The sequence below is a fragment of the Achroia grisella genome, unplaced genomic scaffold (genome assembly GCF_030625045.1).
Source record: "Achroia grisella isolate CSIRO2021 unplaced genomic scaffold, CSIRO_AGI_Agris_v1 utg4116, whole genome shotgun sequence".
In the NCBI taxonomy this organism is placed as follows: domain Eukaryota; kingdom Metazoa; phylum Arthropoda; class Insecta; order Lepidoptera; family Pyralidae; genus Achroia; species Achroia grisella.
The window spans coordinates 1,677,302-1,701,716 of NW_026712845.1; the positions used below are offsets into that span (position 1 = coordinate 1,677,302).

Below are 24,415 nucleotides of genomic sequence, written 5' to 3' on the forward strand. Positions count from 1 at the left end.
GGTCTAGCGGTCAAGCACACCGCTTTACGACCGATGGTCGCGGGTTCGATTCCTCACACGGCACAAACATTTGTATTCATGAGTATGATATATATTGTATCGGTCTGGGTGTTTTCTATGTATAATATGTATCTATTTAAAAAAAAAATATCTATGTATATGTATCAGTTATCTAGATTTTTATCTATCCCTATTATAACACATATATACTAGCTTAACTTGGGTCTAGATGGTTCTGTGTGAATTGTCCTGAGATTATTATTACATAGAAACCTTTCCCTTGAATCACTCAAAACTTCATTAAAATCTAATGCGTAGTTTAAAAGATCTAAGGTAAGTATGTAATATTATGTTATCTGTGCTAGAAGTTTCCAAACTTTTTTGTGTCGTAGACCCTTTGCCATATTTTTCTGTTTTGGGTAGACCCCCATTCTTACCTGGTATTGATTTTTTGTAAATTTCTAACTGTAGTAAAGTTAACACTAAACTTTAAAAACATAATATAAAAACAACAAGAAGACCGCTGTCGTAGATCATGCAGTTAGTCATAGACCCCTAGGGTCGATATAGACCACTTTGGGAATCACTGATCTAAGCGAAACAGTAGAACCGAGTTCATTTTATACTCAAAGTATGTAGAGATTCTAGTAGGGATTATGAATGACAATAATAATAAAAGAAATACTCAATAACATTTATATATTTTTCTTTATTTGAAATATAAATTCGTTCGTTTTCGGTGACTGATGGAAAACTTCGTCTTCGACCAAACATTCAGCTGATTTACCGAAGTTTGTAAGTTCCGTTGGACATTAACGCAGACCACAGGTTAAGAAACATTGTACTAGATACATAGTTAAGAATGTTACGACAGGTGGGGACTAGAGCACAGAGACTGCATAGCAAGACAGCACAATAAGGACGACTGCACTTAACGTCAGCAGGATCATGTCGAGAAGATGCGCCGTTGCCTTCCACGCGCCTGCCGTAGACAGATCCTGAAGTAGTGAACACGACAAAATAAGTTCTGTAGTCCTGATATTAAAATTTATTTTTAATTAATTTCATTCGTTTCATTTTATTGATATCTATACAGACAAATGATATTGAAGTGTCTGTAATTTCAACTAAGCTTTTCACGAAATGGATATAAAAGTAGATAGGGAATTTTTGTCTTTCTGTTTGTTCTTGCTTATCTCTGAAACGGATGGACTGACCATTTCAGACGAGTTTTTCAACTAGGCTACTTTTATTTTAAGAAAAAAATTGCACCCTTGTGGTACCTACCCCTTACACGTTACCATTGCTGCGACTAAAGTGTCCTACATTAATTCAAATTCAATTACACTGGCATAACGAGTATGATTGTTTATCATACCCATAAATACACATATTTGTACCGTGCGAGAAATTGAACCCACGACCACCAGAAGTACCTAGGGCTTATGCAGCATGTAATGTAGTTTACCTCTTCTAATGACAGCTTGCATATATTGGTGACAGTAAATAAGAATTGTCGTAATGATTGCGGTGGTGACGAAGAAAAGCGTGCCACCCGCGTGACCAGTGCCGCCGATATGGTCAGCACTGCGGCCAATGTGCACAGAGTACACTGAAGGGCTAGCAGAGTCGGCGTCGTTGCTGAGCTCGGCAGTCGGATTAATGCTGATATCAACCTGAAATACATTGGTGAAGGGAATTGTCAGTAATATGTGCTAATGTGCCTTTAAACGGCATATAGCCCACTCATGTATAAACTAAATATCTCCTTTGGAAAATATACAGTATATCCTGAGGATATAAAATACAACGCTCCTAAAAATATCCTTCAATTCTTGTCCCTGACGGGTCTAGGTAGCGAATTTTGAAAAGACAGATTTTTATTCTACAAATTTTATATTTGTTTTTGGAAAGTTTTATAACGTAAGATTTATATATTATCAATCACGCTATAATGGCTTTGCTTTAGAATCAGAGGTCCGCCATTTTGCAATGATTATTAATTATTACAAAAAGACGCTAAAGCACGCAAAGTTGAAGGACGCGGGAATGCGCGAACATAAGGCGCGTGCGGTTTTTGCGTGAAAGAGCGTACGTGTAAAGGCAGCTAATATTTGAAAATACATTTCTAGTAAAAGTTAAACGTACCAGAGCGCGGCTATGAAAGCAGCAGTAGCGTACAACGGGTTTCTATGTTCGGGCGGTAATACCATCGCGGCCACTATCAGCAGCACCGTGGTGCAGAGGACGGCAGTGGAGGCCCACGCGTGCGCCGCCCCCCGTCGATGCAGCGTCAATTGCCAGCTGATCAGGCTCCGAGCTTCTGTGCCACGAGTCCACACTCGGGAGCTACCTGTGACAGCCACCAGCTGCCACATTCCGGACTCCGAAACCGTAGATTGCTGATAGTGAAATACTTTAAAATAGTTAATTTACAAATAAAAAGTCTTCGAAGTGCAAATCCAAAGCATCCCGTTTTGGGTTTCTTGTACAGTTCCGACTTTTTAGTCTTTTCTTAGTCGGTGTTTCATACCTGCAGAGATCTATTGCGCTCGCTCTTTTTTTAGAGTACGCTGATAGTGAAATACTTATCTTACTAAATATTATAAATATAGAAATTTGTGTGGATGGATGGATGTTTGTTATTGTTTCATTCAATTATCTTTTTATTCAATTGTGATTATCAAAAACACTTCATACATATTTTTTGGGTAACTTGAACCGTTTACGCAGCGCACGCAACGCAATCCTCCACATATGAATAATTTTCCCCCTTTTTGCAACATTTTTCACTGATGATTCGCTTCTATTGGTCGTAGCGTAATATAATATAGCTTAAAACCTTCCTCGACAAATGGACTATCCAACACATAAAGAGTTTTTCAATTCGAACCAGTAGTTCCTGAGATTAGCGCGTTCAAACAAACAAACTCTTCAACTTTATAATATTAGTATAGATTAGTATAGATAACCATATTCGAACTTATGACCTTTGAGGTCACAATAGTAAAACACTACGCTACAACAGACTAAAATTTAATATCCACAATATTACCTGTTGCTCACTCAATTCCAACAGCATCTCATCCAAACTGTGCTCTCTAGATGCGAACTTGAATGAGATGGTTTGCTCATCGTACGGCCAGTCCTTCAGCTGCATAGCAACGGGTACTTTCACGTCAAACCGTGTCAGCCAAGTGATGCGACCGTCACTGGTGAGGCGCGCTCGGAGCCCTGCCTCCTCGCCAGTTGACGCCGCGTTCAACAACGCCACATCAGGCAACCAGAGTCTTTCCGCAGGCACCAGTGCGCTGTCACAGTCCCAATTGGTAGAGTTCCATGTGATTCGACTGTCTTCCCAATTCTGCATCAAAAATATAAATATATCATCAAGGCTGTTGTGGTGGGAGTGGAGTGCAGAGGAGGTAGTCAGAGATATATTTTTAGTTGGCAGAAAAGGGTTAATTCCTATTAAAATTGTGACTATGGACTCATGTTCTTCTTATCATTCTCCACTACCCTGCCACTGTATACCACAAGAGGAGGCATTATACCATTATCATGAGATTGACGTTGTGGTAAACGTTTGTTTACCATTTGACTGACCTTTATATGAGAGAAATGTGTGTAATATTTGATTCGTTTTTAATTTATTTGAATTTAAAGTCGTAGGGGACGAGTTTACCGCAGTATCAGATTTGGTTGATTTTTTTTTATCGTTGTTTTTGATGATGGAAATTAGGGCATTTCATATAAAGGTCAGTCAAATGGTAAACAAACGTTTACCCCAACGTGAATCTTATGATAATGGTATAACGCCTGCAAAAATTATGCTCATTGCAACTACACCAACTACTGACGCTCATGTTAACTATCATGAAACATATATTTGACTCTTAGGAGAGGTCTCAGAATGCTATCGGTGTATTCTGTGACCTATGAAAGGCTTTTGATTGTATTAATGATGAAACACTTTTACACAATCTAGAACATTACGGTATTAGATATGAATGGCAACTAAATTACACGGTATGCAGACATGACATCCTAGTCTTCCGTAATGGCAACACATGAATAAAATTGACATATTTTGCTTGTAAACACTAGTTATAATTTCACTGCCGGTATTAGATAAAAATAGGTTAGCGCAATATTAATGTAAGCTAAACTTTGTTATCCACTTTTAGACTCTCATTTTAGTTGTCTTGCATGTAGAACCTAGAATATCAATATTACGAGGTTCCCAGAAGTGTGAAAGCTTCCCAAGAACCTTAGTGTACCTTCTTTCCGTATTTTCATAGGTTTCTCGAAGCAGTTCCAAGGATTTGTGTATTATCTAATGTAATGTAAAACATGTAATAGATGACTTTGTATATCAACTTTTACCCTTCTAAAATCACCAAATTATTATAAAACATAAACACACCATTTGCAAGTCAGCGAGCATACGCGCAGTGGAAGAGTCCTCTTGTATCGAAGCATGTCTTGGGTCGAGGCTGAGCTTGATTGTGACGAGGGAGGATGGCGGTGTGTCACGGTCATACTCAGCTAACACCGTGTCGAGTTGCGTCGAAAAATCCGTTATATTCCCGCAGTCGGCATACACCTGTTCACCTGTACGTTGTATTAACTTTCTATTTGTGCATCATTAGGTTATGGGCCCATATTTTGCAAACAGATAACTTATAAAAATTAGAGTACTAGCAATCACAGAAATAGACTATGCAATTCGTTACCATAGAGAATGATGAGGTTCGTCAGCACTAGGACGACAGCCTGCGACGCCATTTCGCAAGAACTAGCGCAATGTGTCGCGGGGTATCTGCATCAGTCGCTATTAAGTGGTAGTCAACGCTCGGAACTTATCCAAGTTTAATATAATATTACACATTTATAAATTTTGCTATATATCTGCAAATAAGGCATAGTTATCCTAAACATTCAGGTACATAATCATATGGGAAAATCCTAATTATTTAGGTAAAATAAAGACAAAACAAAAACGTTATTATAATTTATGGTAATAGGCATTTGCGTCTAAATAGATGTGTTTGCGATATAATGACGTTAAATTGAAGTAGGTAAACAGCCACCTGATGAAAAGTGGCAAACGTTGAGTCTCTTGTAGACATGAATAGCACCCTGATCGTAATATGCCATGGCGCCCGTGGTATTCCCCATACGTTGCCTTTCGAGGACTAAGGTATTACGGCAGTCATGTTTCATACTCATGACCTTACCCTACTTCTTCTTCCAAACGAAACAGGCATTAATCACCATCATTAGGGTTATCGCTATTAGGGGTTCTTTAGGGTTTTTTATTTGTATTTTGTACCTAATTCTTAGATCCAATTGGAAAATGCTTTAAAATAAAATTAGAAATGTAATGACGATTTCGAAACTTTAGGTATATGTCAACTAGCATACATGGCATGTAGGTAACATCGTAGGATTGATGGAATGTACCAAATAATTTATATATGTATTTATACCTGAGAACTTTATGGTAATTAACAAACAAATTCCTCGAAAGAACCTTCCTTAAAAGAGTAACACGCAAGTTTATTGCTTGTTCTTCTTGTTCAGGCTGCGTTCCGAATAAGTGGCAGAATAAAAATATGAATATTTCAAAGTGCTTATATTAAGTTTATTTGAACATATACTATTTCTATTTCTCTAGAAATTAGAATAAAAAATGTTGCCAAAGTCTGTTCGGCGTGTAATGCGTAGGCGCGCTATCTGCACAGTCATCCGGCGCCGCAAGGGCACCAAGATTCATTATTGTATTTTTACATTCCACAATTATAATTTTTGCTATCAATCCGCGAATGAGGCATACACATCCTAAACATCCCAATCATGTGGTAAACCACACATATTTAGATATAATATCAAAATACAAAAATGTTATTTTGTTAAATGTTTCCAAACTCTAAATAACTAAACGTCATTTCTAATATCATTTTACATTATAAAATTACCTATGTTTTTTAAAAAAAATTTTCTCTTCTGGTTTCGGCCATTTGTATTGCCATTAGCCACATTTAAAACTTTTATCAACCTATAGCAGTCAATAGAGAATAAACTCTGCTTGAGTTAATAAAAAGATATAGTCATTCATAGCATTTATTGGCTACTTTTCAATACTAAGATAAGACAGATAAGATAATATTCTATTAGGAACTGCTGTTTTATGTAGAAGTAGCCAGCATGTATATGACAAATTTGCTAAAAATGTTATAAAATAGCCTTAAGCCTAAACTATATATTGACGTAAATAAATATAAAAAAATACTGGACAAAGAGATTGGATTGTCTATATGTCGTTAAATTTTAATTAGAGATCTGTTCTAAATAATATTATTGATATTAAAAAAAACTGTTGATGAAAAACTGTTGACACCCTTAGCGGAGGCCTCAGGCTAAAGTCGTATTCATCGGGCGGGAGTTGGTCTTCAGCCGCTCCATAAGTGCTTCCGCGGGTTTGGAGTTCCATCTGCAGTCGCCCCCTATAATCCGGAGAAACAAGGCCAGCTGCGACCAACACAGCATTACAGTAGTCCGAAAAAAAAACGTACAGGCTCTATGCCAATATTGTGGAAAATCTGAATAACATTTTATCTATAAAGATACAATGTTACTGTTTCCGATGTTATTATTTCCGAAATAAGTTATTCTATTCTAGTCTTTACCACCCAGATAGAAAGGTGACACCTATACTGTTATTAGCAGCTAATATCACGTACGTAGTACATTTGAGATGACTGTACTATTGCGAACTAAATAAATAAAAGAAATCATAATTTTAAAAGGAACTTTAATGCACAATAACATTTTCAATAATGTAGGTATCAACAAATAAAGATAGGTATTGTATATATTTATTACATAATCGTACAAATATACTCCTTATTCATAAAAATACTGAATGTTTTATAAATCTATTGAACCTATGAACAACCAGCCATAGACAACGGTTTTAAATAATATACGGGATCTGTTCTACCTTATTAGTAACATCCTAACTTAAAATGTGACCAATTATTAATAATAATTAATAATAAGTACAATTCAAACAGCCTCATCTAGTCCCAAACTAAGCAGATCTTGTGTTATTGGTACTAGCCAACTAAATACATTTTTTTGTATAAATAAATATATATTATAGTTAGAAAACACCCAGTCCAATACAAAGATACTGATGTATAGAAATGTTTAAGCTAGAAATCGAATATGCAAACATCGGAAGTAAAGCGGCGTACTGAACCGCTAAATGATCGAGACTATCATAGGCTGTATTAATATGTTGCTATTTAAATCCGGTTTCTACTGAATTTTGAATTATTACAGTCTAAGTTTCAGCCACTAGGTATTTTCTTCCTTTGAAATAAAGTGAAACACTTACTATCTTGCGTTAAATGACAATGTGAGGTTTTACTTTTTATGAATAAGTTAGTACATAGATATTTTAATAGCCTACTTAATATGTACTTATACTAAAAAGGAATAATAGTTACGAAAAAAAATTATCGTAACCATGTGAGTAACTTACAAAAACATGCAACAAACAAAATGTAATCAACATACGTATCTACTAAAGTTGTAATAAGAACAAACAACAATTTACTTACTAAATTAAAAAAAATTAACTACAAAATTAAGAAAATCTACTTAGAAAACATTCAGTGTATAGATACTTAAATATCCATACGAATATTACAAACCTTTTCAGGGTCGTTAATACTGGTAATTAATTGAATATGCACATAATTATTTATTTTATTAGACCATACGATAAATATATTACTTACATATAACATCTTATACTAAAAGTATAAAGGCGAAAGTCTGTATGCCTTAATTTTTCTGCATGAAAAATCTGAACGGACCTTAATAAAATTAACAGGAAGATAAACAGGAGACTGTATTAAAAATCTGCGTGGAGGTGAAATAAAGGAGATGTAAGTGAAAAAAGATTTAAAATATTATAATGAGGGTTGCAAATTTTATTTATATATTTATTCTTTTACTTACTTATCAGGTGTTGGAGGTTGTCAATCTATTCTATACATAGAAATAAAATTGGAGTAGATATGAAGAGATATGAATATAAACATGGTACATACACCAAAATGACATTTTTTACAAATTTTGTCTGTCAGTCTGTCGGTCTGTAGCTGTAGCTGTACATCAGCTGCCTGGCAAAAAAAGTCCCGTAAGAGTCCCGTAATAAGGAGTAACTTAGGCTACTTTTATTTAAAAAAAATAAAATAAAATTCGAAGTCGCGGGAACAGATAGTAATAAATATATTATGGGTAGATAGGCTATAACTTTGCCGATTAACATTTCCATTTTTACGATTCTTTTTTCATCAACACGATTTATAGCATAAAATGAGAATACATTCTGCACTATAATAATAAATATTTACATATATTCACGGTTGTAGATCCAAGTTGGGTAGGTATAGACACAGTCGATTTCGAGGTGAACGCCAACCTATTCTCTCAAATTTATTTAGTTAGCTGCGTTTCCGTTGAGTCATAAATATTTATTGTGTTTTTTAGTGTTGGTCCGGTGTGAACTCACTACCTTTAGGATCTATTAATAATCTGTGTGTGTGTGTAAACCATAAGACCGTAAATCTCTTGATAAGGTTTGATTGAACATTCGAAAATTTATTCCACCCCACCCTCTAGATATTCGTAATGTACTTTGTACTATAAATAATTATTTAATTTGGAGCTTACACCTAATTATAAAGATATAAACTAGTTATTAATTCTAGATAAACAATATTGTTTATATAACGTGGTACAATCGCGTGCAAACATTACTATAAGTAAGTACATAAACACTTTAGTACTGTGTCACACTAACAATATTGATAATGTCAAACATTTTTAAACTACCTTATTAGACTGATAAAGTGACAAAGTACTAAAGAGTTTGCACAGTACACGCGACTCTGTATGTGCATTAAAATGTTTTCCGTGTAAATATAAACACTTAATCACATAATAAATTATTAAACATCATTCAAACGGTACTTAAAATTCATATTACTATTATAAATGTATAATGTAGAGTATTTTTATTCAATAGCTGCCTTTACACGTACGCTCTTTCACATGCAAATCGGCTTACACGCCGCATCTGATGTGTATGTAAATGTAGACAAAGAGAGTGCGCACAGCCAGCTCGCGCAAACCCGCATTCTTCAATCGTCTGTGCTATAGCGCTTTTTTGTGACAATAAAAAAAAGTTAGCATTACAATATGGCGGACCACTGACTATGGAGCAAAAACATACGTAATTAAGATTTATAAACGTATCTTCGGAAATAAAATCTGTGAAATAAAAAATCAAATTTCAAAAGAAAATGAAATGATATTAACTACAAGTGCAATCACGCGCGAAAGTGTGAACACAAAAATTCTCTTCTTCTTGTTTAATCGTAGACTCATGTCAGAGTGGTCATGACTTTTATGATGGTATCTCTTCGTTGTCCTCCTTACAAGAAATAGAAAAAAAACACAAATAATAGTTAAATGCAATCATGCAATCATCAAACATATTCCGCGACCCCAAATAAATGTAATAAGGAAATAGTAGATGATGACGATGATGATGATGATGATGATTGAACGACGAATGCGCGCGCTGACTTTACGAGCTAAATTGCTCGCGCTCCTGATTGCACGTGAAAGAACGTGTAAAGGCAGTTAATATATGGATGAATTCGCCTTTATTCTTTATGACATCTATGCCTGTACCTAAGCAGCTCATTTTGTAAATCTGTATTTCAGTTTGTGTTGTAACTGGCTAATCAGATATGTATTTTATATTGTAAATTTTTATTTGAATTTACAGTTATTTTATATTACATTCTTGTTTTTGATACTTCAATTCCTTCTTTCTATTCTGTTATGTCAGTAGTCTATATTAATATATATTTTTCTCCGTTTATCTAGTCTTTTTTCTTATTACTACATGAATAAACTACAACAGTTTGGAAATTGAGAGTTATATTACAGAATATTAACCTGACACATTATTACTTAAGAATAGCACACTAGAGTATTATGGTACTTATCAAGGGCGACATTTAACATCTTGGTGTCCATGGTACTTTACATGTGCATAGACAATGGTTGCTATTTCCATTACTTTCACTGTCAGCTTTCAGTTACATAAAAACATAATCTGCGACATAAAAAAAAATCATACATACAAATTCGACAATCAAAACCAATTGCGGTTTGTACAGTTATAACTAGTGTAAACAATAAAAAACATCTATTTATATGTTCGCCGCTATAAGTGGTATTGATAGCGTATTGCAATTTTTATAAATATGGATTATTAATTTTTTTACAATGATAATAAAAATGGTAACTTTAACACCGATAGGACGTGATATTATATCTATTATTGTACTATATATACTTAATAAGATATATATCCTATTATATAAATATTTGCTCAATAATATTTAATTGCAATTATAGGTATTATAAATTATTGTATGTGATGTTAATCACATAATATCAAATGTATTGACATTGATATACTATTTACTGGTTTATGTAATTATATATATTATATCTAATTATCTACACCTATATTAATTACGTATTAACAATAGAAATTACATAAAAGTTGCGTTATAAAGTAAAATAGTCATTTGGGACCTAATTACTATATTTTTTATATAAATTTATTGAATTATGTATATAAAGACATACCTGGTTTATATTAATGACTACGTGAGGTAGACTATAATTATTTTGTTTAGTTTGATTTCTAGATGATTTATTAACCTACTGTTTCATAGTAGGAGAATGGTATGGTGGGCAACAGTGGTGAATGGTTGGAAGGTGATAGAGTCTGATCAATTAGACTATTGATAAATATTCAATATAGTTTGCTGGTTTCATGTGTTTTAAAATTATAATAAAAATAACTGAGAATAAATCACACAGCTACATGTAGCACTAAGCTAAGCAGAGCTTGAATTATGAGTAACTATCAGACAAATGATAAGAATACTTACAAACATTGTTGTAGATACATACAAACAAAAATAAAACACACAGACCGATACAAACAATCACACTAATGAATACAAAAGTTTGCTACGTGCGAGGAATTGAACCCGCGACCATTGGAAGTGAGGCGGTGAATTAAACACAGACAATCCAGACCGTCAAAAACGCAGGTGCGGTATTTAAATCCACATATCTTTGAAGTCACATCACACAGATAACAAAATATAGATTGAAGGACTTATCGATGCGGTATTTTTAGAAATTAATCCAAAACAGTATAAAATTGTACTTAATACTTAGTTTATTTTTAATATTTTTGTTGATAATTTGCATAACATATTTTATTATTTATTTATTTGTATTGATGTTGATGATAACTTTTGATTGGTGCCAAAATCTCAGTTTGGCGTTTAATTTATATAAACGAAAACTCGTTTATATACACTTTCTTTCATATTTGTACTTCACATTATATATGTTTTATACAATCAGGACGAGCTCTTCCCACTATATAAAGAGCAAATGACTTTGCAATAAAAAAAATCTCATATTTATCATATAGGCAAAGAGCAAGGGACAATTTGCAATATAAAATCTCATATTTCTCATATATAAAAAGTACTACGGTTAGCGATATAATTTTAACAGCTCTATCATTGTTCTAACGGTGGTACAGTAGGATCCTGTGATGGTATCTCCGAGTGACTCGGAGGCTGAGTGTGCTGTGCGTGGGGAAGGTAGGACCAGTACGGCGGCGCGTCGCTCGCTTGCGCCTGACAAGCTGCACTCAGTCCCCGCCAGTTGAACCGGTAAGCATATCGTTTACCAGGAACCTACAGTCAAATTATTCTGGATTATTCTATGGTTTAATGTATGCTAATGGGCGTCCAGATTGACCTTATTGAACGCTTTCTGGTGCTTTCAATGGATGATATTGGAATAGTGCACCCGTCTGCGTTGACGGTATACGCTGGCTACGCACTAGTGGAGGATGGTAAATTGAGAATGAGGTCATGTTAGTTAACCCATCGTGATAATATCACTTAGAATTATACACAATGGTTTCCAAGGAGAGCAGCTTAGAGTTCCACCTGATATTGTACATTGATAGTAATGCTCTGCTCTGTAGTCTTGTTGATTGATTAACTGATGTCGTGTTGAATAGATGATAATAGAACGGTGACTAATGCGTTTTGTCACACGACTTATGGTATATATCTGATTCACTTATGTCTGCTTCACAAAGCCGCTTAAGTCCATATTTTGCGATGCATAAGGAGTCCAATGGAGCAGGGGGACAAGTCTGCTACCGTCACTCGTATTAATTTGATTTGTTACTGGTATTTTTTTATAGCTGATAATGGAATGGAGCGTCCGCCTGCGCTAACGCTGGCGGAGTACCAGTGGAGGATGATAAAATGAGCATGAGGTCAAGGCAGTTACCCCATCGTGACAAATTCACCAGGAATTTATCATGATGGTTTCCAGGGGGAACCGCGTGGAGGTCAACCTGACATGGTACATTGCTAGCAATGGGATCATCAGTACAAATTACTAACAATCCCCTTCCCCCCTGTTACTGGTATTTATATCATCAAAGAGTTAATCACTATTATATCATAAATAAACACAACATTTTTTGGTGTCGGTCAGATTTAAACTTATAGGCTTAGGGGTAAAAGTAGCTAGTAAACGACTACGCTTTTATTTTAACGATTTATTTTTAAATAACCATGAGATATACGTACCTTGCTCATGATATTCTTATCATAATAGTACCGGAGTGCTCGCGACAGTTTGTCGTAGTTCATATTGGGTTTCTGCTTGCGGCGTCCCCAACGGCGAGCCACTTCATCGGGGTCTGACAGCCGGAACTCACCCTCGTTCTGCGAGCCCTGCCTCAACACACGCCTTTTGACAATCATCACAACACTTTATCACAAAAGTGATTCTAACTCCTACAATTCGAGCTCTTGAAAACAATTGCCAACATCATACCACTTTCATCATCATCATTAAACATCATTTGATATATAGATAGATAAATGCTTTATTCTTGCAAATACTGTATTATTATAATATAATTACAAACATAGCATACATGAGATACAGAAATATAAATTTTACAAATTAATACATGGATGTGGCTTTATATGTCGCAAAGGTGAAGAGGCAACCAACTCAGCATAAAGTTGCAGATAAATCTGGAGTGCTGATAGAATATCTATTGTTTCTGTTGGCTCGTATAATTAAATATATATATTCATATATGTGTATACGTATTAGATATCGAGCTCTTTAATACGTGCAATTACAACTCATGATATAATATGTAAATAGACTAAATGACCGCGCAAAAAGTTGTTTTGCCATATAAACTAAAATTGCTATTAAAAAATAAGGGTTAGTGATAGAAGTGTGAAAATTTAGGGTTAGGTATATATTTTTAAAGCCACATTATTAAAAAATCCTATAAATCGGTCAAGACATTTCGGAAGAGTATGGTAACTAACATTGTGACACGAGAATCTTATATATAAGACTAATTTACAAAAAAATATTGATTAAACAATTTAAAAATTTGATCAAGCCGTATCGGGTGTACTCCGATATTTATATGGCAAATAGAATTGATTGAGACGAAATACGACAAAATCCACGTATCTTTTAATTTCACTACCTCATACCATGCTTCAACCAGAAAGAAAGCTTACAAAGTGAGATGCTTGGCAGCTGAAATGAATGAGACACAGATTCTCATGCAGACGACCTTACAAAAATATACTAGTCTAGTTTTAATCACTAATGCGAAAGTTTGTGGATACGGATGTATGGATGATTGTTTGTTATTCGTGATTTGTCACGCAAGAACTATTGAACATAGATTATAATTAAAGATATTAGGTATTTTAAATTGGGCGAAATATAATGATAAATGTCAAGTAAGTGTTATGCAGGCGTAGTTGCGCGGGTCAGCGAGTGCATAAATAAATAGTTACCTCCCAGCAGATGCCGGGCGCGCCGGCTGCCAGTTCCTCCAGCAGGAACTGCCACAGCTGCACCTGACCTCCAGTGGTGCGAGTACACGAGGTCAGTGACACGTAAGGCTCTGTAACAAAAACCTTTATTTACTGCCTTTACATATACACTCTATCACGCGCGAATCGGCTTTCACGCAGGAATTAATGCGCATGTAAATGTAGACAACGATAACAGGAAAGTGCGCGCGCGCCGCTAAATCGCGCATTTCCGCGCTATTCAATTGTGCATGCTTTAACGCCTCTTTAAAATAATTTCATTTTTTTTTGAAATGGCGGATATTTTTCTATGGAACCAACATAATTATATAGTTATTGATAATCTTTCCATACTATAAAGTTTTCGCTGTCGTTCGCTAATAAGGATTTTAATGCAGTTTTTAGTAGTAGATAGAGGAAGGTTTATATGTATAACTAGCTGGACCCGACTTCGTCCGCGTGGGATTTAACTAAAATAAAAGTAACCTAAGTTACTCCTTATTACATCAGCTACCTGCCAAAAAAAGTCCCGTCAAAATCGGTCCAGCCATTTCAGAGATTAGCCGGAACAAACAGACCGACAGACAGACAGACAAAAATTATAAAAGTGGTTTTTTGGTGAATGTACCGTATTTATATTCATATCCATGTAGTAAAAAACGGTTATTTCAATGTTACAAACAGACATTCCAATTTTATTTATAAGTATAGATTAATGTACACGCTTGCGAAGCCGAGGCGGAAAGCTAGTAATTTATAAATCTTAAACATGTCTTTGGAAAATAATAATTGTTAAATAAAAAAATAAATGTAGAATAAAAGGAATAATAATAAAGTAAAATTTAATCCCTTACGCTAAATCGCGCACATTCCTGTTTGCACATAAAATAATGTGTCGTATACCTAAAGGCAGTTAATACACATTCACGATTATCTGGCTATATTGCCAATCCAATTAAAAAATGTTGATAAATGTAATTAGTTTTTGTTTTTTTAAGTAAATACTAGCACAACTCCAGCAAGATAACATATAATAATGACAAACCCGGGCGATTCTAGACTTTATAATACGTATGTACAAAAATTACTTTCATGCTATATTTAATTATATGGATTTTCGATTATTCGAATGCCTTAATACATCAATTAGTCGAGTTAATCAAGTTTTTACTGTATCGAGTAGTTATTTAGCGCGATTTCACGTATTTAAAAAACTCCTCAACAAAATATCGCACTGCAGTGCCAGTACCAATATTTTAAAAAATGAAAAAAAAAATGTACGTATTTTTAATTGTCATTTTATTCACTACAATTCAAGTATAGTGAAGGGAATATGAAATCTAAAAGATTTGTATACTAATGTAGAAATTGCATTACTATATATAATATTATAGTTATATTGTACCACATTATTTTTTAACTTGACTGAGGCCCTAAACACCTGTAGGTATTGTATGTACGTCATTTTCTCATCTTATTTCATAATCTCTACATGAATCTTTCGCCGTAAGAACTGTACAAATTTAAACAGTTGAAATGGCTTTGATATGATTAGGTACTATTATTAAATTATCTCCTAATGGTTCTGTACTAATTAAGTTGCTTTTTTTTTGTAAAAACATTAATTTAAAGATACATTCAATACAAGATACACTCAAACATTCTTATTTTTAAACTTTCTTGTTTAGTACACATTATTAATATAATAAAACGGGTTTAACACGAATAATTTTGTAAATAAAGGTTGTAAACAACTTTATTTACAATATTATTCGTGTTAAATCCCTCGACATTTCGACTAGGTTTCATTGCAACTGACCAAGGCTAACGCAACGAGAGAGAAATTTTTATTTGCCATAAAATCACTCAAAATTTGTCAATTTTATATGTATATGCTACGTTATCGAAGAGTAACATTGGTCAAAATTATTGTAAATATATTACAATATGATTGTTAGTTATGTCAATAAATAAACATAAACGATTGGTTGAGTTAGTAGTAAAAACACGGTAGTTTAAACATTCTTGAGTCTAAAATATGCAAAGATATTACTTACTTTATATTATATTTTAACACCGTTTTTATTAAAACATATGTGGTTTTTAACATGGGGTTTTGTAAACTATATCAATTTACAAGAAATAAAATGCACCACACACACAGTTAACATTCTTCTTGTCACAGTGGAGACAGTAAGACGAACTGGATAGTAGAGATAGTGATAACAAAATTCGTAGGTACATAATGAATAAATGATGTTGAATTCGATTTTGAAACATTAAATTAATATTCACGAAACAAAACAGTAACTGACCATGATATAGATGGTGTAAACGCCGATGATGGTCGGCCGCGCTCAACCACAGCATCACGCGTGTCCAACAGCACCTACACACCGACACCGTCGCGACATCCCGTACACAACCACCGTTACCACAGACAACATTACCGATAAAATAATCTCACAAAATCCACACATGTGCAATTAACCTTTCGATAATGATGACTAAAGTTACAAGTACTCACTCACTCAAAAATCTCAAAAACAGAAAAATAAAATATAATGTCAATAATCATAATAGACGACATCTTTTTAAATAGAATTCGAATTTCTTTATTCGTTTAATTCCAAATTTAAACGTTTAAAATTGTTATATATTTAATGGTATTTTCAGTCAATACTTATTCGATTTTGAAATAAATGTAAGTTACACGAAATTATCCAATTGTATCCTTTTTTCCCCGGTTCAAAATGCAATTGCAATAAAATCCGGATATGCGGGCGGATGCGAGACCGGAAACGTGGAAGTGAGGAGCCGAGGCGAGATCACAGGTCGAACCTCGCGCCGCCCTCTGACCTCCGCCCTCTTTGGCGACCCCACATACAACCACACGGAATACAAAACCGTTGAGATATTGAATCACGAAGTCCCCAAATTAAATCTTGATCTTTGGTGGAAAAACTTCATGAATATGCGGATGTCCCGTAATTTATTGTGCTTTAGCTTCCCGTCCGGATTCGGTCGGACTCTTTTACATCTATTTTTTAACAATAAAATGTAGCTATAATATAGATGAAAGTAATAGATTTTTTGCTAGTTCTAAGATATTTAGGTTAGGTAATAATTTTTATTTGAATTAGAATAAATAATATTCTCATTAAAGTCTAGACATTTTTTTATGAAACTAAAATTGAAGTCTCTTTGTAATTTCAAATTAACAGCTTTTCACTAAAAACATATGAAAGTACCTATATAAAAAAAATATTTAATAAATTTTTGTCTGACAGTTTGTTCTTGCTAATCTATAAAACAGCTGGACGATTTTGACGGGAATTTGACTTACAGATAGCTAATATTATAAGGAGTAACTTAGGCTACTTCTATGTTAGAAATTTTATTTATTTTAATTATAAAAAAGTTCAAATTCAAGCCGATGAAGTTATTGTTATAAACTGTAGATTTTTAGTGTCTTGTTTTGTGTCTGATTAAATATCAAGGTAACCTCTGTACAAACATGTCTGCGTACATTTTTCTGACGTGTTTCGATGAGATAAAGCAGTGAAATTACAGGGTATTATCATATAAAAATTTACTTCTATATAAAAAAAATATTTAATAAATTTTTTTTGTCATATGACGGTCACTATTTACCATTTGTTCTTACCTCCAATAACATAAAAAGAAACTCAAGAATCTTTAGTTGTTTTCTTGTTGCTATTAAAAAGATTAACCGTAATTTTCTTCTAGTGGCAACACATCTTGATCCCATTGTGATATGTTATTTCGTAACTAAGTAAAACGAACCAAGGATTACCATCACGCCATCAGCCTGTTTGGAATCCAATTAAATAAAAAGAGACTTTAGTTTTTTTTTGTTGCTATTGAAAAGACTAACCGTAATTTTCTTCTTGTGGCAACACATCTTGATCCCAATGAAATATGTTATTTAGTGACTACGTAAAACGAGGGTGCGGACTTCGAAATCGGCAGGCGTCCACATGCATTATGCATACACGTCCCGCCGCGCACCGTGGGCAATATTGTTAAACGATTATCAAACTGTAGTAATATCGAATTTTAGTAATATCAAATCGTCTTGTTTTGTGTCTGATTAAATATCAATGTACCATGTCAGGTCGACCTGGAAACCTGTACAAACATGTCTGCGTACAGTTATTTTCATGTTCACGTGTCATTTCGATGCTCCGCCATAAACCGTTAGCGCAGACTGGTGCACCATTCCATTATCATCCACTAAAAAAAATATCGTATCATGGAATATCACCAAATAATATCATATAAAAATTTAGTTTTGATTTCTTATGGATTTGTGTGAATGAAAATGCATGGTGAAACAGAATTTTAATATGCTTAATAGAATTATTTCCTTAAGGCAAGTAAAAATCATGTGTTCCATGAACACTTTTTTTACATGTACCCATGTAGACTTTGTTTGTTGTGCTGTTCTATGTATATCCACGAAAAAAATATAAATCACTATTTATCCATCTGGTGGTCATAAGACAAATTTTTTTTACCATACCAATAACATGAGAAAAAAAAGTAAAAACTAGGAGCAGATAACAAAGAATCTTTAGTTGTTTTCTTACAAAATTGCTAAATATTAGAAGATTTAAAATATTAATCCTTTATCTATATTTTCTTCAAGTGGCAACACTGATCTTGATCTCAAACATTTGTGATATGATTATTTGTATTCGTATTATGAACTTATTCCCATTCAGTTTACGGCTTAAACTGAACTGCCTGGCGATTTCGTATCATCAGCCAGTCAGCGGTCACGTGACCTGAACGTCTTCTGCGAAAATGACCGGCTATTTCGTATTATGAGCGTTTCATTTGAAATAAGCGGACACAACTGTCAAAAAGACCGTTTAAAAACAATTCAGTTTACGGTGGCTTCATATTAGCTTTTATAAATTGTTTTCTAATTTATAGCTTCATTATTGTAATTTGGTTATTATTTCTATTTCTATGTCAGTTTTTATTATGTTTAAAACATGTTTGTGCAGTTATTTCGATTGTTTTTGTTTCGTTTTAATTTTAATTATGTGTGATGAACTCGAAGTATTGGAGTTTTTGGAAATGTGTGCACCCTACGAAAAAGAAGTAAGGAAAGTGAAAAACGATTACGCGACCAATCCAATAAAAATGAACAATTTAGAAAACGTTATAATCTAAATAAAGATTTGGTGCGTAATATGCGTGCGAACTCATATGCCGGTATCATCGAAATTTACAGACCTACCAGTGGAAACTAAGGTATAATGTATTGTAATTATTTCACTAAATCACTAGCTGACTATGTCAGGTTTTAGTAGGATTATTATTTATGCTACAGGCATATTTATCAACGGCCTATTAGTGATATTGCTGTTCATTCTTTAGCACAGCCAATGGCAAATAACCGATTTATTGCATTTACCCAACATCCAAAAGTAAATACATATATAAAATTCCAAGGACATCTGAGTAAAGGATAGATAATAAATATTCAAAGGTATCTATTTCTATACAATTAGCAACTGTTATTGTTGCAAATACATCTATAGTACCATGTACCATACCATATGATATAGTGATAATATATATGGTAAAATGTATGCATACAAGTAAAGCCTAGAAAGCAAGTATACAAGTATGCAACAGTCTGATGATGTGCAGTCTCTCCGGCACTTTCCTCCGAGGACAATTAATTAAATTAAATTAATTATATTTTAGGTTTTATAATTGGAATTTGGAATGCTGGGTGTATTGGGCTGTATTTGACTGTACACATGCCACCCCATTGTAAATTAAGAAGAGATATTACTGTAGAAAACAATACCATTCATTAAATATATAATTGGTAAGTGAAATATAAATTAAAAGACATGTTTAATAATATAAGCACTTTTAATATCTTTTTTTAATATAATTATATAAATTAACAATAAACAAGATTTTAGACATGCAAAATATGTTAATGATTATACATCTCTAAAGCTACTTATATACTAACAATAAATTGTTTACTTAAATATTAAATGACCATAACACTTAGACATATGTTTCAAATAATCTGTATCCATGTAATTAATCTCATATGTTTCAAATAATATTTATCCATTAATTATTCTCTTATGTTTCAAATAATTTTCATCTATGTAATTAATCTGGAAGAAAAATTTAGGTTAGTAATGCTGACATGGAGATTATAAGTGTGGATGCCAACTGGAACTGGAGCTACTCATGACATTTGGGCAAACCAGAGGCATTAAGCAACATCTAGAGGACTTAAGCTGGAATAAATCCTTATGATTACTTGGTAAGCACAAAATTTTATTATGAAACTACAAACATCATTACATCTAAGCTCTAAACTTCAGTAATTTAGAAACATAGTTATTTATCAGCACCAACAGTTATTGTGCTGTGTTTTTAATGAAATAATACTTTTGGTAAATAAATATTAATATTATAGTATATAATATGTTGTTTTTTTTTTAGGAGATCCAGGATATGCTTTAGAGAAGTATACTCCCATCTCAAATGCTATACCAGGACCACAAGAAGCATATTACACTGTAAGAACATGGAATATCATTGAGAGCACAATTGGGCTTCTAGATTTAGATGCCTACATGTACTTTGAGCTCTCATAGAGAACTAAATGAAGGTCTAGCTGCTAGACAAACCCATGTTGTTTAGTTGTGGAACTAAGAAATTGAAACATTTATAAATAATAATATTGTTAATAGGTCAATGTTTTAATTATTTGTTTTTATAATAAATGATATAGGTACATTATTTATGTCTTTTATTGGTAGTTATAATTAAAGGGATATGATAATTTTATTATATACTAGTTATTACCTATGACTTTGTCCATATGGCATACCTAGTTTTTGTTAAAATAAATAAAATATCTCAAATAAAAGCAACTTGTCACTCCTTTACACAACTCATTACATATGACAGTGAAAGTATCCCTCAAATTTGGTCCAGCTGTTTCAAAGATTAGCAAGAACAAACAAACGGACAGACAAATATATATTTTTTTTTATGTCATTTATCTTACCTTATATATGTATGCATTTACTGAAAAGCTGTTGTAACTGGTGAACTTCAAAATTACAAACAGATACTTCAATTTATTTGCATGGATACATGTATTTCAGATTTTACTGAGATTCCTATTAAATGAAATAAATTAAAATTCAGATGGTTACCTTATAACACTTAAACTTGACAATCCTTTCCAGTCTTTAAAACCCCCCTTTTCCTAAGGAGTTTAATTGTTGAGCGACGTCCTCACACAAGCGATTGGTATGGTATTCTTGGGCGGACTTATTAAAGCCACTTGCCATTTCCCTATGGGATTTTAAAAATCCCATATAATTTTAAATTACCGGTACGATACACGACGTTGGTTTCAGTCCGTGATCTACAATTTAGTTAGATAAATATACAAATATAAACAGTTAAATATTTGCATCATTTTAAAAAAACATTACTAAGAAAATGTTAGGAATACTTACGTTACATTAGGTATATTTTTCACAATAATTGAATTATTAAATTTAACTTGCGTATAAAGTCATGGAAAGGCTAAGTTTCAAATTGTACATTAAAATCAGAATTAAGTACTTTGCGCGGAATTTTAAGTAGATGCACAAAGTTCGTTTGGATATTACAATGAAAATATTTTTTACAAATAAATCCGAAGTATTAAAAAAGACAATAAAACTGTCTGGAATATTTTTGTATATTACACAAATTCTACCATTGTATCTTAATTACTGTTTTCTATATTTAATTTACATTTATTTAATTAATATTTTGTCCAAAAAGTGACACACAAAAACTCAACTTAACGTTGCAACGAATGTATGCGTATCCGAACGCAGCGCGAGAAAATCCACTAACCAGCCAGAGACAAACTATCCAGGCAGAATACGGTTTGAATTTGGACCCTCATAATACGAAAAAGAACAATTCAGTTTAAGGCCGTAAACTCATGGAAACTGATGATTTTAGTTCATAATACGAACTGGTTGTTTTCCGTTGTTGAGTACACATAACACAAGCTTCGCTTGATTTTGTTCAATTATATAGTGTTTTATTATTATTACATTATTAGTATAGTTATATATATGAATAAAAATACTTGTAACAAAAATAATCATACACACATGCCTACTACAGAACCGAATTCCCCAAAATTTCATAAAAATTTAAATCCATTGGGATTTAAATTATATGTAAATCATTTGAGTAAACAAACTCGATTAATTGTCACATTTGAACGCCAAAACCGTAATGGCGGATACTGAAAAACACGTAAAAAACTTAATTGAATAAATGCACAGCCGTGAATAATGCGGTTAAGCACGCCGCTAGTAAATTAAAACACTCGGTCGCGACGGAACTTCTTGGAAACGGGTCGTCGTTGCTGCAAGTCACGAGCGTTTAGAACATATAGCGCATTTCAAAATTAATATTTTGATATCTTATATTAAAGTACAAAATCATTATGATTTATTAATATAAAACATTGTTTGTCTTCTTCTTCTATATTTTAAATAGCTGCCACGAACTTTGATCGATGACACACACTTCAACTTAAAAATATAAAGTAACAATAAAACTATTTAAAAGAGCAAAATGCAAAGTTTTTGCGATGAAACTTCTTGTGATGAAATGAATGAATGGTATTGTTAACCTTATCTATATAGGTTTACATTTTTTACTAGTTGATTTGCTCTCGAAATTATTTCATGGTCAATAAAAGAACTAACTGACATTATTATCGGTTATTTCTGTTTCGTATCAACTACTTTTTCAAAAGAAACTGATTTCTTTCTCAGTTCTCAGTTATGTTCTCAGTCATGAATCGATATTGAGATTATTGTCCATGCAAAGAAGACCTTTTCTGTTAGTTTTTTATGTAATTGCAGTGGCAACAAATTAGTTAACAATTAGTCTCTCTGCATTAATGTTTATCTAAACTTCCTACTCTATTTTTTTCTGTAGGGTATAGGTTTCATACTAAGGTGCCCAATGTCCTTTACCTTAGAGACTGACTTTTTAGACTTTCCCCTATTGTATACCAGTAGCGTGACGAAATTTCTATCTAATCTGTAGTAAAGCATATACCTACAGAGAATAAAACTTATTATGAGCAATGTAAAATCCGAAACCATTGCACCCATTTGAATGATTTTAAACACTGTTTTAAAAGTTCTTTTAAAACAGTGTTCTTTCAGAGTGACATAGACTGTCACTCTAAAATATGTGTCGTTATGCTAATATGTATAAAACTTGCCACATCATGTCATGAACGGTCCACTAGAATTAAGAGTAAAATATGTGTGAATTATCTGTTAATATTGAAAGTAAGTAAGAAAATATTTTTACTGGTAACGATTTCATTATTCATGTAAATAATAAATAAGAATATGTTATGCTACATCCCTGACTACATCGCTTGCTCTCCTCATTAAACCACACGATACTCTTTGTAGGAGTGCCGGGGCGGAGCCGCCGCTAGGAGGAGCCATTACCGACCCGCCTCTCGACCTGAGACCTCTTTATTCGCCACTTGATGATAATCTACAGATACATCTCCCTGGGAAACTCCGCGACTCACTAAACATTAGTGACGTAGAGACAAACCGCGATATAACGGCCGAAGTGATTCATATCAGAGACTCACAGTTCATAAGTGCTATTGTAGGATGTTATGTAATAAAAAGACTAGTCGGAACTTACTGACCTATTAAGGTACAGGTTAAATCGCTGAGAAGTTTGATATGGTCTGTCCGGTTCAATAAATGTACATATAACTAATAGTTGAATACTTTTTATCTTACTAATATTATAAACGTCGAAGTTTGTGAGTATGGATGGATGTTTGTTATTCTTTCACGCAAAAACTACTGAATGGATTTTTAATTTTTTAAAAGTTTACAAAAATATATCTTATACATCAGCATAACACATAGGCTATAAATTTTCGCGGATGAAACGGTCACAGCTAGTACCTATTTATTTTACTGTTAGGTGTTATAGTCATCTCTTAACCACAAAGTTGTAATAAATTTAACTAGCTGACCCACACAACTTTGTCTACATCACACTTACTTGACATTTATTATTATATTTCGTACAATTTACATATTATCTCTTTAAAGTATACTCTATGTGTTATTCTGGTATATAAATTATAATATTGTAAAGTTTTATCAAACTCCGTAGTTTTTGCGTGAAAGAATAACAAACATCCATCCGTCCATACATCTATCCTGATTCACAAACTTTCGCGTTTATAATATTAGTAA

The 24,415-nt window shown here is 33.2% G+C and overlaps 2 protein-coding genes and 1 long non-coding RNA gene across 3 annotated transcripts in view; 1 reads left to right on the forward strand and 2 right to left on the reverse strand.

Annotated features, from left to right (window-relative positions):
- Window positions 1–673: 673 nt before the first annotated feature.
- Window positions 674–4,788, reverse strand: LOC131844719 (neuronal acetylcholine receptor subunit beta-4-like). The gene is made up of 6 exons (XM_059193663.1): window positions 4,737–4,788; window positions 4,427–4,614; window positions 3,056–3,364; window positions 2,149–2,402; window positions 1,469–1,676; window positions 674–998 (listed from the first exon to the last, which is right to left on the reverse strand). The coding sequence occupies exons 1-6, from the start codon at window positions 4,786–4,788 to the stop codon at window positions 882–884; spliced, it is 1,128 nt and encodes a 375-aa protein (XP_059049646.1). The 3' UTR covers window positions 674–881.
- A 6,917-nt stretch (window positions 4,789–11,705) lies between these two features.
- Window positions 11,706–24,415, reverse strand: part of LOC131844696 (DNA-binding protein D-ETS-6-like) — a 39,125-nt gene continuing 26,415 nt past the window's right edge. The window contains 3 exon segments of the mRNA XM_059193637.1: window positions 11,706–11,885; window positions 12,801–12,947; window positions 14,052–14,161. Of these exon segments, the coding sequence (XP_059049620.1) occupies window positions 11,706–11,885; window positions 12,801–12,947; window positions 14,052–14,161 (437 nt within the window).
- Window positions 19,226–20,882, forward strand: LOC131844679 (uncharacterized). The gene is made up of 4 exons (XR_009357602.1): window positions 19,226–19,355; window positions 19,815–19,941; window positions 20,266–20,400; window positions 20,583–20,882. It is a non-coding gene; the product is annotated as an uncharacterized LOC131844679 (long non-coding RNA).